The sequence below is a fragment of the Betta splendens genome, chromosome 14, assembly GCF_900634795.4.
Source record: "Betta splendens chromosome 14, fBetSpl5.4, whole genome shotgun sequence".
NCBI lineage: Eukaryota > Metazoa > Chordata > Actinopteri > Anabantiformes > Osphronemidae > Betta > Betta splendens.
Window position 1 is genome coordinate 4,891,196 of NC_040894.2, and position 17,429 is coordinate 4,908,624.

At 42.1% G+C, this 17,429-nt stretch overlaps 1 protein-coding gene across 2 annotated transcripts in view; it reads left to right on the forward strand.

Moving 5' to 3' along the window:
- Positions 1-17,429, forward strand: part of stard13a (StAR-related lipid transfer (START) domain containing 13a) — a 40,278-nt gene that overhangs the window by 11,000 nt on the left and 11,849 nt on the right. The window contains exon 1 of one of the 2 annotated variants that reach the window (XM_029173305.3): positions 663-1,121. The exons of the other annotated variant lie outside the window; for it this stretch is intronic. Within the exon in view, the coding sequence (XP_029029138.1) occupies positions 998-1,121 (124 nt within the window). The 5' untranslated portion in view covers positions 663-997. Of the gene's footprint in view, positions 1-662; positions 1,122-17,429 lie in introns of those variants that run through there. 2 annotated transcript variants of the gene reach the window in all.

Here is a 17,429-nt window from a genome sequence, read left to right on the forward strand (position 1 = left end):
TCTCCTCGGCTGGACACCGGGTCGTGACACGACCGGGCCGATAAGTCACCGCATTAGTCGCCTTCACCTCCACCGGCTCCAACGCTGAACCGGTCCAGCTGCAGGTATCACGTGTTGTGATTGCTCCTGACCGCATATACGTCAGGCCGTCACGTGACACCCGGTGCCCAGATGGACCGGACGTCAGCTCAACGCTGTTGAGGTCGTCAGTGTGGAACTCCTGGGATGAAAGGGACGCAGGTCAGAGCTGAGGGCGAAAGGCCCGCATCTGACTCGGAGGGAGTCACAACCAGATAACGCGGACGATGATCGTGCGCTTTCACTTTCACAGAATGAGGAATCAGAATGAAACACTTGGAGTCCTTATTTCACTTTTCCTACAGATTTCCTACAGATTAACCAGAACCTGCAACCGCACAACGTACTTTAGACAGTAATACTATTCGTTATCATTTCTCATGTCAGGCACTAATGAATCCTAATGAATCTGCGTGTTTAAGGTCAGCGGAGCTGAGGGAGCGTTTCCCGACAGCACAACAGCGTTCCACGTTGTGTGTGCGTGTTATCAGCGTGTATCAAGGGGATTGAAAGAGATCCTTGTTTGGATCAGTGGGTGGGTTTGGGTCAAGGGGAACGTGTAAGTGTGTGCGTAAAGGAGAGAGAGAGGTAGAGAGAGGGGGGGGGGACCGCCTCTCACATCTGGCTCGCTTTGTCAGAGGTTCAGCCTCACATGCAGAAGTTATGTCGAAACACATCCGCACGTTCTCGGCGCACGCGAGATGAGTCGAGCGCGGGCTCGATGAGCAGCGCCGCATCGCTCCAGTCTGCGGGTCCTCAGTGCCGCGCATCCGCTGCTGCAGGAGGGTGACGCACCGACCCGGACGAAGCGGTGACGACCACTGCGGCAGCCGGACGCGGCGAGCCGCCGGCTCGAGAGAGACACGTCCGCGGACGTCGGGGGCTCCACGCCGGGAAGTATGCGCGCGACGCCGCCGCAATGACAGCCCAGCGAAAGTCCGCCAAGCTGCAGCTGCGGCGGTCGATCAGCGAGCAGCTGCGGGACTCCACGTCCAAGGCTTGGGACCTGCTGTGGAGGAACGTCCGGGAGAGGCGGCTGGCAGGTCAGGAACCGAGCCGGTGGCGGCGACACTTGGTTGACTGCGCTCGGGAAAACGGGTTTGTTGTGCTTTGGACTCACGCGAGCTCGTCAGATGCGCCGCGACTTGAACGGGCACTAAATTATGGCAAGCCAAGAGGGTCAAAAGAACGGCGTTTTTAAAACGCGTTTTGTCAGGTTGAGACGCGTCTCGTAACGCGTTTTGTCATGTTGTGACGCGTCATGTCAGGTTGTGACGCGTCACGAGACGCGTCTTGGTTGTTTTCGAGACGCGTCACGAGACGCGTCTTGTTGGGTCAAGACGCGTCACGAGACGCGTCTCGTTTGGTCTATGCAAATTTTTCCCCACCCATGTTTTCCCACCACCAATACATTCAAAGTGACTTGAGCCAATCACTGATGACTTGGAACAGTCAAAAGTAGTAGATGACTGATACTCACTGACAATGTGTAAACAGTAAAATAGAACTGAAAATAGCCCCTTCCTTGGCTATGTAAGAAACATATTCACCAAGTGCTGTAGATAATAAAACAAGATAATAAAATAAAGCTAAAAGTTTTAAGAACATGCTTATATTAGCACATGCATGCTTAAATATGAGTTTATAATTTTTATTTTTATTTTAGAGCATTCAGTGATTAAAAATACATTAAAATATAAAAATTTGGTAAGTAAACGCAAAGATTAGTCTCTAATGTCAACAAGAAGAGCCTCATCAAAAAATTGGTTCATCATTAGGGGTCACTCCTATTCTTCTGTTTTGTGTGGTACACGGCGAGTTAGGGGATGTGTGTGGGAATGACCATCAATGAGCAGTGCTTTGTGGGGTTTGTGAAGAGTAAGTTGTGCTTGCTTTCTACAAAGGAAGTGCACCAAGAGGTTGCTGTTATTTTGTGTCTCTTTACCTGCACAGTGTAATCTGAGCAGCAGACACATGAATTATATTGCCTGTAAATAAGTACAGGATTTAATCGGGCATTCAGTTATTTGGACTTGCTTGCAAGAAGAACTCTTAAAATAATTTAATGTATGTTCCTATAAAGTCTTCACCTTAGCCAAATGTGCAATAGTTCAATAAAGAATGAAAATGCATCGGCCATCCTGTACGGTGTGGTCTGCTGGAGGCAGCAGCATCACAGTGAGGGACAGGAAGAGACTGGACAGGATCAAGTCCAGCTCTGTCCTGGGCTGCACTCTGGACACGGTGCAGGAGGTGTGTGAGAAGAAGGGTCCTGGCTAAACTGACATCCATCATGGACCAGGACTCTGACCCACTGGAAGACTCACTGTCTGCTCTGGAGAGCAGCTTCAGCAGCAGACTGATCCACCCTCGCTGTGTGAAGGAGAGATATCGTAGATCCTTCCTACCTGCTGCTGTCAGACTGTACAATCAGTACTGTATCAGTGGTTTATGTAACCTGCTCTGCACAATATTGTGTAAATCTGTGAACGATCATGTATATTGTTACCGGTACAAATCTTTATACCATTACTGTGCAATAACCCTGCAATGACCTCATACTCACTCAACTGTACTGCTTTGTACTGTGCCAACACAAACTGGTCTGTAGCTGTACTCTCGCTTATCTGTACTGCTGTTGTGAGAAGTAATTTCCCAACTGCAGGACTATTAAAGGTTTTCTTATTCTTATTTAACTTTCGCCCCGGTGAAGTTACCTGCAAGTTCCCTCGTGGTAACTGGGCCAGATGTCAACCGTTCTGGACAGCAGCAGGTGACAGCAAAGGGCACAGGGACTTGAGTGGACCTACCTGAAGCCATGGCTTGAATTTCTTCTTCACCGTTTTCATAAGTATCACTATGAATCTCTTAGTATGTATTCACATGCATGTCATAGCGCTCAAATAAAGTGACAATGACAGTATCATAAATTAGCTGTATGCTTTGATAATATAAAAAATGACAAACATAAGCGATTGCTTCGGAGCAGTAGATTGTGTGTTTTTTGCAACCATCAACCTCTCCTGAATTTTCAGACATGTAGCTTTTAACATAATAAATGCACTGCACTAGAACAGATGTGCAAACCATCAAGAAAAAGCTTTAAAGTGAACTGAACTCTCTCATTAGTATTGACCTTAATGTCTGACCAAAAGTTGAATGATTTATCCACACACTCTTTGGTCCCTTACAGTAATAGGTTAACAAAATTACGACAAATGTTCTCAAAAGCAAATCTACAGGAAGGATCACAGTAGGAGCACAAAGCTGCAGTTGTAGCTGTTTAATGGAAGGGACCGCAATCAGAACAAGACTCCTGTTGAATAATCATCTGCCATGGCCAGTTGCGGTGAGTGGAGAGGTGGGGGGGTTGGAAGAGGAGAACAGGTTGGAACGTCCCGGTCCAGGAATGGAGTCATCTGCAGACAGGCAGAATTTAGGAAAAAAAAAATGCACAAGAGAAATCACAAAGTCATGACCCCGAACAGCATCTATGTAATTGTGGTGGAAATTTCCCATAAAGAAGCAGATGAGAGAGTTGTCCTTTTGTGCGATTTATTGAAATAATAAAGAAAATAAAAAATAATGGGGAAAGCAAACAAAAAGCATGGATGTTGATCGTGCACATCAACAAACCAAAAACCAGCTGGGGAGATCAGTGCACACACCACGAAGGTGTGATGCAAAGAGCCCACGATCCGCAAGTTGCTTCTGCCTTTTAACCCCTTTCTCTGGCTCTGGTGGAATGTCTCTCTGCAGCAATGGAATTGTTCGTGCCACTTTATCTCGCTGTGAGTGAGAATATTTGCTTTCTCACTTCTGCATCATCATGTCTTGTTATCCAAAGGAAGGAACACCGAGCTTCCAAGACAAGATGCATTCGCTTTAACAGCCTTGGGTCTGGTGGGGAGTCAGAGTCCGGGTGTAAAAGACAAACATATATCATAAATTACTAGTCAGTCAAATGGAACATCAGATGTTTAGAATTGATGTACGACAGGGCGCAAGAGATTAGTTGTTTGTGCGAGAATGTTCAGTTCAGTATTGCACCTAACCAGCACATGACGACTGTGTTGGATAAGAAATAGCACAAAGGCAAAAATTTTCCAGTACAGTAATATAAACATGTAGGGGAAGGTTTCACATGTGTGACATAAATCTGTTTTATTTCATTGCCCTTAATAAACAAACAAAAGAAGTTTATATACCAAAAACATACGATTTTCAAAAGGTTTTAAGTTTTCAAACGGGTCAATTTGAGTGGTAACCTAAAAGGATGGTTAAGCAAAGCTCTGTGTATCAAGGTGTCTATCAAACCTATAGCAGCATACATAGGACAATGTTCAAAGCGATCTGTATTGCAGGAGATCTCACTACCCTTGCCACAGCTTGTTTAGTCTGCTACCATCAGGAAGGAGAATTAGGAATCCACTACAGACTATAACCAGCAGTCCAGCATCACATACATGCATACGTACCTATTCTTTGATGTTTTGACAATGCAGCAGCATCACTGAGAGGCTGGACAGGGTCATCATGAAGTCCAGCAGGGTCCTGGTTTATGCTCCGGATACTATGCATGCGGTGGGAGAGAGAAGGGTCCTCTTGCTGAAACAGACAACAAATGACAGTCACACGGTTAGAAAACAGGTTATGGGAGAAGATGAGCCATGAAAGAACAAGCAAATCCCTGTCATGAAATGTGCTGGACTATTATATTATATTATATTATATTATATTATATTATATTATATTATATTATATTATATTATATTATATTATATATATAAATAAAAATTACTAAAGTGCTTTATATATAAGTAGTTAACAGTGCAGTGAGAACCATATCTGCAACCATGTACTAATTAAATATAGAGAGTAAACACAAAGAGTAAACACATTGTAAAATACAGAGTAATAGTGCAAAAGCAAATAAATCTTTGTCTGCTTAAAAGCCAGTGAAATAAAAATATCAACTGGTATGAGTGTAAAACCTCTAAGACAAAACATACAGAAGATAAGCGCATAATTCATAATGCTATGGTTTACATAGGAGCAGGGTTTACATGTTGCAAGTTAGCAATTACAATAATACAGCAGTAAATAGAAACCTCCTGCATGCGTCATGTATCCCTACCATTCACTATTTATTGCTGTTATGATCAACAGTATCAACATCCTTGTCACCGTTTTCCCTGTTATAATGGCATTGTTTGGTGCATAATAATCATTACTACTATGACCGTCTAAAGTTTTGGATACTTTGCTGATATTGTGTTTCTAGGCTAAGAATTAAGATCTCTACGTGTGTCAACCTAATGCATTTCGAAAAGGGCTGTTTTTAAAAAAAGCAACGCTGACGTGTTTGTTCTGGACCACACTGTTAATTAGCACAGGTGTGCTCACAGCAAGAGCCCGTGCAGCTAGACAGAAAGCAAACTAATAACACGAGGCTCCACGCAAGAGCCGCTTTTCGTACATTTATGTTGCATTCTCGTGTTTGTGTTCTGTGACTGAAACAAGCGCAACCACGAATAAATTAGCAAACAACACCGAACCAAGCTAAGCCCAACGAGTTAGCATAACGCAGCTAACAGCATACACATACATGTCACACACAGGTAACAGTTCTGATATTGTTCCTGTTCGTAAACGTGTTCCTACCTACAAAGTCGGAAATTATCCAAAGCACAAACGTTCAGCGCACTTCCAGCACACACACGGAGCTTCTCCGAACTAATGTCGCAGCGAAAAAAGCAAACTTTACCGGGCCAAACATGCGGCAAAGATCCCTTATTAGACAAAAATGAGAGCGAGCGCTCACACTGACACGCAATCGCGCTTACAGTACAGAAAGCTCACTCCGACAAACCTTTGGAGCTTTAATTTAATTTTTACTATTATTACTTACCTCCATCGCATCATGTTTATATCCAGTGCGCATGTGTCGTTATTTGAACTTTTATTGGTCCTCCTACGGGCTGCGGAGGACATTCGTCTTCTTCTTTTTTAACTTCCCGATCCACCAAAACATGTAAACAACTTCAACGTTCAATGGATTGTGAAGTACACAAACATAACGATGAAGTCATGTATTATTTTTAATATTCTTCTTTTTCCATTCATATTTAATTTGTGCAGCCACTGGCGTTCTGGCTGCACAAATTAAATATGAAATTTACTATAAATGCCTGCATACATGTTTGTTAAAACTTACTTAAATCTCTTCTTTATTCAATAGAAGGCTTTGGTGTTTGGTCTGTATGATAACCAGTTTACATTAGCCTTTGTTATTGTATACAATAATACAGATGTTGTTTGCTTTGTTTTTTGCACTCTTGTGGTGTGTAACTTCATAATTCCCTAACAAAATAACTAAATTTTTTCAGTCCTAAATCTAAATAGCTTTATAAAAGCCTTGCTTTTATAACTAATTTGATATGTCATATATGTTACCTGTGACCTGAGAAGTCATAAGGTGCTTTTGATTTACAGTAAAAATAATAATAATAATAATAATAATAATAATATATAATAATTATTATTATTATTATTATTATTATTATTATTATTATTATTATTATTATTATTATTATTATTATTATTATTATTATTATTATTATTGTTATTATTATTATTATTATTATTATTATTATTATTATTATTATTATTATGCCATGTTAGCACTTCCTTTGAGTTTGGAAGTGCATCACATTGCACCCACAAAGAATCACAGCCACGTGCCTTTGGAGGAGTATGACACTTTGCCTCTCTGTGTGCTGAGAGGACAGCAGCTGACCGGCCTATTCTTCATTATGGAAAAGGCTCACAAAATTCAGGGGGTTAGGTAAGGCTCTGAATGGCATCAGCTCAGGAGCTCCAGACCTCCGTGTAAGGAGATACAGTATGTACCACATGAAAGGCTCTGCTAAGTCACTTGCCGACCACATAAAGAAGGCACTGACATGGCACCTGCTTTAACAGAGTACATTAGATAGGCAAACAATAACCACTCAGCTGGTGGTCTTCCATCCCAGCACACACTGAGCTGCACCGTCTCCCACTAAAAATGTTAACACACAAAATATCCCCAGTTGGACTTTTAGAATCAGAATCTGAATCGGTTTTATTCTCCAGGTCTGCACAAGAAAAACATGGAAATGCCTCCGGTCTGACTCCATCTTTTAAACCGAACATTAATTGTTAACACCTATTTACATAAGTTATTAGCATAGAAATAGTAAAATAAAATAGGATAAATAAAAAATTACTGACTCTGTGTCTGGTGGTTCTGGTGAGTATAGCTCTGTGAATCCTGCCAGAGGAAGGGAGTTTGTGTGTTGAACAGTTTGTGTGTGGGGTGTGTGGGGTCAGCAGTGATGCTTGCTGCCCGTTTTCTGACTCTGGCCTGGTACAGATGCTCAATGGAAGGGAGTTCAGTCTGACCAGACCACCCGCTGCAGTCTGTGTCTGTCCTGTTTGGTGGCTGAACCAAAACCACACAGTGATGGAAAAGCAGAGGTCAGGCTGGATGATGGCAGTATAGAAGTATAGAACAGCTCCTGGGGCAGTTTGAACTTCCTGAGCTGTCTCAAGAAGTACAACCTCTGCTGGGCCTTTTTGTGGACAGTGTAAGGGGGCCCAATTCAGGTCCTGTGAGAATGTGGACCCTAGGAACCTGAATGAGTCCACGGTAGGCAGTGTGTTTTTGTGGATTTGTGATGGGGAGGGGGGCAGGCGGTTCTTCCTGAAGTCCACTGTCATCTCCACAGTCTTGAGCGTGTTGAGCTCCATCTGCTTTTGAAATCCGTTTTAGTGCAAATTTATGGACATCTGCTCATCACAGGGATACAATTCTAACATTGTGTTGGTGTTTATTACTGCTACCCCACAGTGAGAAGGTCTTGGGTTTCACGGAGTTGCTCCGTGGAGTTTGTAATACTTCCTGTGTTTCCAGACCACTACCCTTGGGAGTAAAAATTGTCTATAGGTGTGAGTTGTTGTCTATATGTAACACTATGATAAACTGGCAATCTGGGTGTTCCCAACCTTTAATCTAATTGTCAGCGTATATAAGATCATGCATGCTCCCAACCCTGTGAATTAGTGAGAGAGAAAACGATATTGCTATTATTTATTTTTTATTTTAGCTGTTATAACAACTAAATGATAAGTTATACTCTTTTGCATACTTTCAGTTTTTATAGTAGATCTCTTCATATAATTCTCCTCATATCTTTAAACCAATTAATACTCATACAAAAATGTGTTTTAGAACTTTTGTTGTGCCATTGATAGTCCCTTGTATGTTCTAAAACACAAACACTTTGCTTAAGATTTTTTTCATTGCCCAAAAAAATGATTTATTTAAAACAGTTCACAGGATTAATAAAACCAGTTAATAAATCACAAAGTAGACTTCATTAATTGCCTAAATACTGAGTTAGCAAAGGCACATATGTGTATAATGCTTTAGACATAGGACTAGTTAAACACAATACAAAAATTAAAACGACATACACTATAATGTAATTAAAATACCACTTAATATAATACAGTCCATTAATTTGCCTGTGGTTGCCTTGGCTTTGTTTAAACTAACATCATCACAGGATGGCATACTGGCTATGCATGTATAGCCATTCTCGATTGTGTTTGGCTGGCCCCTTAATCCAGCTGTATAGTGTCGGCTGCTGACCAAGTTTTGTTCCTGGAAAGCCCCCGCAGCAGCAGCAGCTACAGCTGTCTTCATGTTGCTACAAGTTGTGGTCCTGAGCATACACACAGTCCTGGAAGAGGAGATAGGTGTGCGGTAGTGGAGTGGTGGACTGTAATACCCAGTGGTGTAGCTGGTAAGGAAGAAAACAGTTGGGTTGATGACACTGGAAACGTGGCAAAGGGGGCAGACCCTGATAGCAGATCCTCAGAGCCAAAAATTATCTCAGCCCACTTCCCTACTCGAGCACTCTTCACTTGCCTGTGAGAGAACCTGCAAGACACAGAAACACAGACTGTTATTGGTGCTTCAGGCTAACATTAAAACAAGACTTGCAGTGCTGTAAACAAACGTGTTATTTTTTTCAGTACTCACCAATGGGGACAAAGGTCTCCTGTCTCAAGGGCTGCTCAACATTGCCTTTCTGATAGCAATTGCAATCTGAGGGATGACTGAACACAGTGCAACTGCTTGTGTACACTCTTGTACTGAAGCCTCTGCAGGTTTGTAATTTCTAAAGAGGGACTAGGCCAGCTTCAGGACATTTTGGTATCCTTAACTGCTCCTATTCCTAAAACGACAAACAAGAGTGACACAAGGGAGGAGGTTAAAAGTTGAGTTGTTAGACTTATCACTGAAAACTTCACTCACTCAATACTTCTTCACATTCCAGTCACAGATATGCTGGAGGTGGCAAAAAGAGTGGTTTACCCTAGACCAGACAGAGAACCACTCACTACCGCACCTACAGAATATTTGTAATCTCCACTAACCTCAACTACAACCTAACCTGACATTTCTGTCATAGATTTTTTTCTGAAAAGCAGTCACACACACTGTGTACAGACCTGTATACAGGCTTGGTGAAATCCTTGATCAGTTGAAAGGACAAGTTTCAGATGCTCAGTCTATCAACCTGGAGCGCTTGTAAGCACTACATATGTCTATATAACAATTACCTGACCGCTCCACTTCTTCTGCTTCCTAGTGAGGGCTGCCTATAAGGACACAGCTAGAAAATATGAAAAAAACAGCAAAAAAAGACAACACAATTACTAACACGTACTTTGTGTGTGGGAGCATCAGTTGGGTTATGCATGGTACACAGCCTCAGCACCATCAACAGGTTGAATAGACATCTGTGGCACACAATTTCTCTCAACCTCCCTTGTCTGTGGGTTCCACCTTAATAATTTAAGAAACAGTGAAGCACATACATATATATCAAGTAAATATAATAATCCAGACATTTAGTCAGCTATAAGAAACAAAATCTCAGTAACTGACTTAATACTTATTTCATTACAAATAAATGGAGCTATTCGAATCACTTCACATATGTAATTTAAGAACAAAAGAGCTCACTGTGTGCCCAGTGTTCAGAATCTGACATGGTCCCATTTCAGTCTAAACACAATGTAAGAAATCTGTAAAGACATATTACGGTACTTGGTTAAATTCAAGCTAACTCAACTTAATTCTTTCTAACTGTGCATCTTTTCGTTGAAACCGACAATGTTTAGACACTACATTTGTTACCAGGCTGGACCTTAAGTTTCATTGAAACATTCCAACTGGCAAGTGATTGTTGCGGCTGTAGACTGTTGACTACTGTTCTGACTTTCATTTTAACTAGCACTATGGAATAACTATAAAGCACGCATTTATTTAATGCCACCGCATTGCAGTCTTCGTATCGAGTTCAATTTTAGATATTAAACTATTTACAATGCAGCAAAGTTACACAGGGGACTCACATCAATGGCGAGTAATACACAGGGTAAAGTGCAGACTATGACGACCTAATTCAATGTTTTAAGAAGGAAAACGCAACAGACCTTGAGACGAACTTGCCTTTTGTTGTCCTGGAAGCGTTGTCGAAAACTTTCTTCTTCTTCTTCTTCTTCTTCTTCTGCTTCTTCTTCTTTTTTGCTTTTGTTTATGGGCAGTTTGCGTTCGACAAATTGCGCACTATCGCCACCTTCTGTCCCGTACCAAAATGTGGTATATTTACTTGTTGATGTATGCAAATCTTCGCTGCTTCTGCTTGTACTAATTCTTCTTTTTTCTTCCTATTATTAAGTCCAATTGACTGTTGACTGTTGATAAACACCTTCATAATTTAACTATTTGTGTTAATCAGAGAAAATACAAAGCGAAAATCTAAATCCTAAACTAACAGCACTTCCGTGAATTTGAGTATATTAAGTGGATCGAAGGAGAGTAGAAGAAGGTAGAGTAGAGGGCGGTAAATTAAGTTTAAGGGTGCTCCACGCTCCAAGGATAAGAAGAAAGAAGAATCACCAGAGTTAAAGAAGAAGAAGAAGAAGACGAATGTCCTCCGCAGCCCGTAGGAGGACCAATAAAAGTTCAAATAACGACACATGCGCACTGGATATAAACATGATGCGATGGAGGTAAGTAATAATAGTAAAAATTAAATTAAAGCTCCAAAGGTTTGTCGGAGTGAGCTTTCTGTACTGTAAGCGCGATTGCGTGTCAGTGTGAGCGCTCGCTCTCATTTTTGTCTAATAAGGGATCTTTGCCGCATGTTTGGCCCGGTAAAGTTTGCTTTTTTCGCTGCGACATTAGTTCGGAGAAGCTCCGTGTGTGTGCTGGAAGTGCGCTGAACGTTTGTGCTTTGGATAATTTCCGACTTTGTAGGTAGGAACACGTTTACGAACAGGAACAATATCAGAACTGTTACCTGTGTGTGACATGTATGTGTATGCTGTTAGCTGCGTTTATGCTAACTCGTTGGGCTTAGCTTGGTTCGGTGTTGTTTGCTAATTTATTCGTGGTTGCGCTTGTTTCAGTCACAGAACACAAACACGAGAATGCAACATAAATGTACGAAAAGCGGCTCTTGCGTGGAGCCTCGTGTTATTAGTTTGCTTTCTGTCTAGCTGCACGGGCTCTTGCTGTGAGCACACCTGTGCTAATTAACAGTGTGGTCCAGAACAAACACGTCAGCGTTGCTTTTTTTAAAAACAGCCCTTTTCGAAATGCATTAGGTTGACACACGTAGAGATCTTAATTCTTAGCCTAGAAACACAATATCAGCAAAGTATCCAAAACTTTAGACGGTCATAGTAGTAATGATTATTATGCACCAAACAATGCCATTATAACAGGGAAAACGGTGACAAGGATGTTGATACTGTTGATCATAACAGCAATAAATAGTGAATGGTAGGGATACATGACGCATGCAGGAGGTTTCTATTTACTGCTGTATTATTGTAATTGCTAACTTGCAACATGTAAACCCTGCTCCTATGTAAACCATAGCATTATGAATTATGCGCTTATCTTCTGTATGTTTTGTCTTAGAGGTTTTACACTCATACCAGTTGATATTTTTATTTCACTGGCTTTTAAGCAGACAAAGATTTATTTGCTTTTGCACTATTACTCTGTATTTTACAATGTGTTTACTCTTTGTGTTTACTCTCTATATTTTAATTAGTACATGGTTGCAGATATGGTTCTCACTGCACTGTTAACTACTTATATATAAAGCACTTTAGTAATTTTTATTTATATATATAATATAATATAATATAATATAATATAATATATATAATATAATATAATATATAGTCCAGCACATTTCATGACAGGGATTTGCTTGTTCTTTCATGGCTCATCTTCTCCCATAACCTGTTTTCTAACCGTGTGACTGTCATTTGTTGTCTGTTTCAGCAAGAGGACCCTTCTCTCTCCCACCGCATGCATAGTATCCGGAGCATAAACCAGGACCCTGCTGGACTTCATGATGACCCTGTCCAGCCTCTCAGTGATGCTGCTGCATTGTCAAAACATCAAAGAATAGGTACGTATGCATGTATGTGATGCTGGACTGCTGGTTATAGTCTGTAGTGGATTCCTAATTCTCCTTCCTGATGGTAGCAGACTAAACAAGCTGTGGCAAGGGTAGTGAGATCTCCTGCAATACAGATCGCTTTGAACATTGTCCTATGTATGCTGCTATAGGTTTGATAGACACCTTGATACACAGAGCTTTGCTTAACCATCCTTTTAGGTTACCACTCAAATTGACCCGTTTGAAAACTTAAAACCTTTTGAAAATCGTATGTTTTTGGTATATAAACTTCTTTTGTTTGTTTATTAAGGGCAATGAAATAAAACAGATTTATGTCACACATGTGAAACCTTCCCCTACATGTTTATATTACTGTACTGGAAAATTTTTGCCTTTGTGCTATTTCTTATCCAACACAGTCGTCATGTGCTGGTTAGGTGCAATACTGAACTGAACATTCTCGCACAAACAACTAATCTCTTGCGCCCTGTCGTACATCAATTCTAAACATCTGATGTTCCATTTGACTGACTAGTAATTTATGATATATGTTTGTCTTTTACACCCGGACTCTGACTCCCCACCAGACCCAAGGCTGTTAAAGCGAATGCATCTTGTCTTGGAAGCTCGGTGTTCCTTCCTTTGGATAACAAGACATGATGATGCAGAAGTGAGAAAGCAAATATTCTCACTCACAGCGAGATAAAGTGGCACGAACAATTCCATTGCTGCAGAGAGACATTCCACCAGAGCCAGAGAAAGGGGTTAAAAGGCAGAAGCAACTTGCGGATCGTGGGCTCTTTGCATCACACCTTCGTGGTGTGTGCACTGATCTCCCCAGCTGGTTTTTGGTTTGTTGATGTGCACGATCAACATCCATGCTTTTTGTTTGCTTTCCCCATTATTTTTATTTTCTTTATTATTTCAATAAATCGCACAAAAGGACAACTCTCTCATCTGCTTCTTTATGGGAAATTTCCACCACAATTACATAGATGCTGTTCGGTCATGACTTTGTGATTTCTCTTGTGCATTTTTTTTTTCCTAAATTCTGCCTGTCTGCAGATGACTCCATTCCTGGACCGGGACGTTTCCAACCTGTTCTCCTCTTCCAACCCCCCACCTCTCCACTCACCACAACTGGCCATGGCAGATGAATTCAACAGGAGTCTTGTTCTGATTGCGGTCCCTTCCATTAAACAGCTACAACTGCAGCTTTGTGCTCCTACTGTGATCCTTCCTGTAGATTTGCTTTTGAGAACATTTGTCGTAATTTTGTTAACCTATTACTGTAAGGGACCAAAGAGTGTGTGGATAAATCATTCAACTTTTGGTCAGACATTAAGGTCAATACTAATGAGAGAGTTCAGTTCACTTTAAAGCTTTTCTTCTTGATGGTTTGCACATCTGTTCTAGTGCAGTGCATTTATTATGTTAAAAGCTACATGTCTGAAAATTCAGGAGAGGTTGATGGTTGCAAAAACACACAATCTACTGCTCCGAAGCAATCGCTTATGTTTGTCATTTTTTATATTATCAAAGCATACAGCTAATTTATGATACTGTCATTGTCACTTTATTTGAGCGCTATGACATGCATGTGATACATACTAAGAGATTCATAGTGATACTTATGAAAACGGTGAAGAAAATTCAAGCCATGGCTTCAGGTAGGTCCACTCAAGTCCCTGTGCCCTTTGCTGTCACCTGCTGCTGTCCAGAACGGTTGACATCTGGCCCAGTTACCACGAGGGAACTTGCAGGTAACTTCACCGGGGCGAAAGTTAAATAAGAATAAGAAAACCTTTAATAGTCCTGCAGTTGGGAAATTACTTCTCACAACAGCAGTACAGATAAGCGAGAGTACAGCTACAGACCAGTTTGTGTTGGCACAGTACAAAGCAGTACAGTTTGAGTGAGTATGAGGTCATTGCAGGGTTATTGCACAGTAATGGGTATAAGATTTGTACCGGTAACAATATACATGATCGTTCACAGATTTACACACAAATATTGTGCAGAGCAGGTTACATAAACCACTGATACAGTACTGATTGTACAGTCTGACAGACAGGTAGGAAGGATCTACGATATCTCTCCTTCACACAGCGAGGGTGGATCAGTCTGCTGCTGAAGCTGCTCTCCAGAGCAGTGACTTCCAGTGGGTCAGAGTCCTGGTCCATGATGGATGTCAGTTTAGCCAGGACCCTTCTCTCACCCACCTCCTGCACCGTGTCCAAGTGCAGCCCAGGACAGAGCTGGACTTGATCCTGTCCAGTCTCTTCCTGTCCCTCACTGTGATGCTGCTGCTCCAGCAGACCACACCGTACAGGATGGCCGATGCATTTTCATTCTTTATTGAACTATGCACATTTGGCTAAGGTGAAGACTTTATAGGAACATACATTAAATTATTTAAGAGTTCTTCTTGCGCAAGCAAGTCCAATAACTGAATGCCCGAATTAAATCAGGCAATCTCATTCATGTGTCTGCTGCTCAGATTACACTGTGCAGGTAAAGACACAAAATACTAACACCTCTTGGTGCACTTCCTCAGTAGAAAGCAAGCAGAATTTGTTTTTCACACACTGTACAAAGCCCCGCTCATTGATGGTCACTCCCACACACAATCCCCTAACTCCTCGCGTGTACCACACAAAACAGAAGAATAGGAGTGACCCCTAATGATGAACAATTTTTTGATGAGGCTCTTCTTGTTGACATTAGAGACTAATCTTTGCGTTTACTTACAAATTTTTATATTTTAATGTTATTTTTAATCACGAATGCTCTAAAATAAAAATAAAAATTATAAACTCATATTTTAAGCATGCATGTGCTTAATATAAGCATGTTCTTAAAACTTTTAGCTTTATTTTATTATCTTGTTTTATTATCTACAGCACTTGGTGAATATGTTCTTACATAGCCAAGGAAGGGGCTATTTTCAGTTCTATTTTACTGTTTACACATTGTCAGTGAGTATCAGTCATCTACTACTTTTGACTGTTCCAAGTCATCAGTGATTGGCTCAAGTCACTTTGAATGTATTGGTGGCGGGAAAACATGGGCGGGGAAAAATTTGCATAGACCAAACGAGACGCGTCTCGTGACGCGTCTTGACCCAACAAGACGCGTCTCGTGACGCGTCTCGAAAACAACCAAGACGCGTCTCGTGACGCGTCACAACCTGACATGACGCGTCACAACATGACAAAATGCGTTACGAGACGCGTCACAACCTGACAAAACGCGTTTTAAAAACGCCGTTCTAGTGACCCTTGGGGCCCGCCATACTAAATGAATTTCTCACCGCACGGAAGAACGTTTTGCTTCTCGCCGATACGAGCGATAGTTTAATACAGACCACAAAGACAACTCCATTTAGAATCTGGATGTCGAAGACAAAAGTTTGTGCGAGGCTGAGCGCTGCGCCTTCGTGCGTGGCGTCGCGCGTGGCGTCGTGCGCAGCGCGCCCCTTGATATTTTGGGAAGGTCATTGTCAAATTTAGTTCTGAAAACAGGGCAGGCACGTGCAGCCATTTGTGCAGCGTTTCTCCCCGTAATCCCGTGGAGTGGGTTGTTTATTAAATTGTCCGGGGAGGGATTTAATATTTTAGAGTCTGGGATTATAGCTATAGATAGGAGCCAGGTATTATTATACCCAGCGATGCGCCACGGTCGGAGGGTCAGGCTCTATATTTACCGCGGGCGCACGGTTCTGTCGCTGTCGAGCGTGCGTCAGAAAGGGAGGAGACGGAGCAGAGATGCAGCCGACTCCCCCGCTGTAACGTCACCACCGAGACGTCCGCCTCTCGGGCGAACGAAACGACCCAGATGCCAACTTTCACGACGCCACAAACCACCACGGGCCGCGGCATCAATCACGGCCACTGCGGCTGTCAGACGGGGCCACGTGCGCGGCTCTGCGGCCCGTCGTGCTCAGTGTTGGACGATGGGTGGAACAGGGAGAAAACACCTGCCGCCCCAGTAGCTTCAACCCTCTTCCACTTGATTCTTTCACCCTTTGTCCTGTCCTCCAGTCACAGACCCCCCCCCCCCCCCCCCAAAATCCCCTTAAAAGCAGCCGAGCCCCTCCTCCTCCACCCCACTGCTTAACCCATCAGCTCACCAGGCACAGTTCACATCTGGCTGGATCAGATTTGAAGCAGGGGGCTCCTTAACGTGTGCACATCTGGCCTCACTGTTACACTGGCATTCAGCAATGGACAGTCGGAGCCTCGCGGTCGAATGCACCAGGACACTTAATGACTTCTTTATGCAAAAACTGAATGTTTCTACGTAAAAACCTTCAATCATTTTAAAAAGTGGCGTTTCTCACACTTTATTTAGCAGCAAGAGGCAGCTCCAGCATACATTATTTTGTATCATGAAAACCTTTACGTCCGCTCTCAGTGAAGAAGGTTCATAATATTGATTTGATATCACATCAGAGCTTCACACAATGAGGCCGGTGCATTTAATTCTTTCTTTATTGCTCCTCTGGTCGTGCCCCTTCTTGGCCTGCTGTAACTGAGCCTCCTCATGTTACTGTACTACAGCCCTGCCCCACGACGCCTCCTGTTCAGCTTCCTCTTTCTGTGTCTGCATCATGTATGTTGTTTAATGCGCTCGGCTTTTGTCTAATCCAGATTCAAATATATGAAACATGATCAAATCATACTCTTTTTTTTTTTTTAACGATATGATAATTTTTTCCTTGGTTGCCTCAAGAGGGCAGTCTAATCTAATCTAAACCAATCAAATTAAATTAGATGAATTGTACAGCTTGACCCACGCTGACCTGGG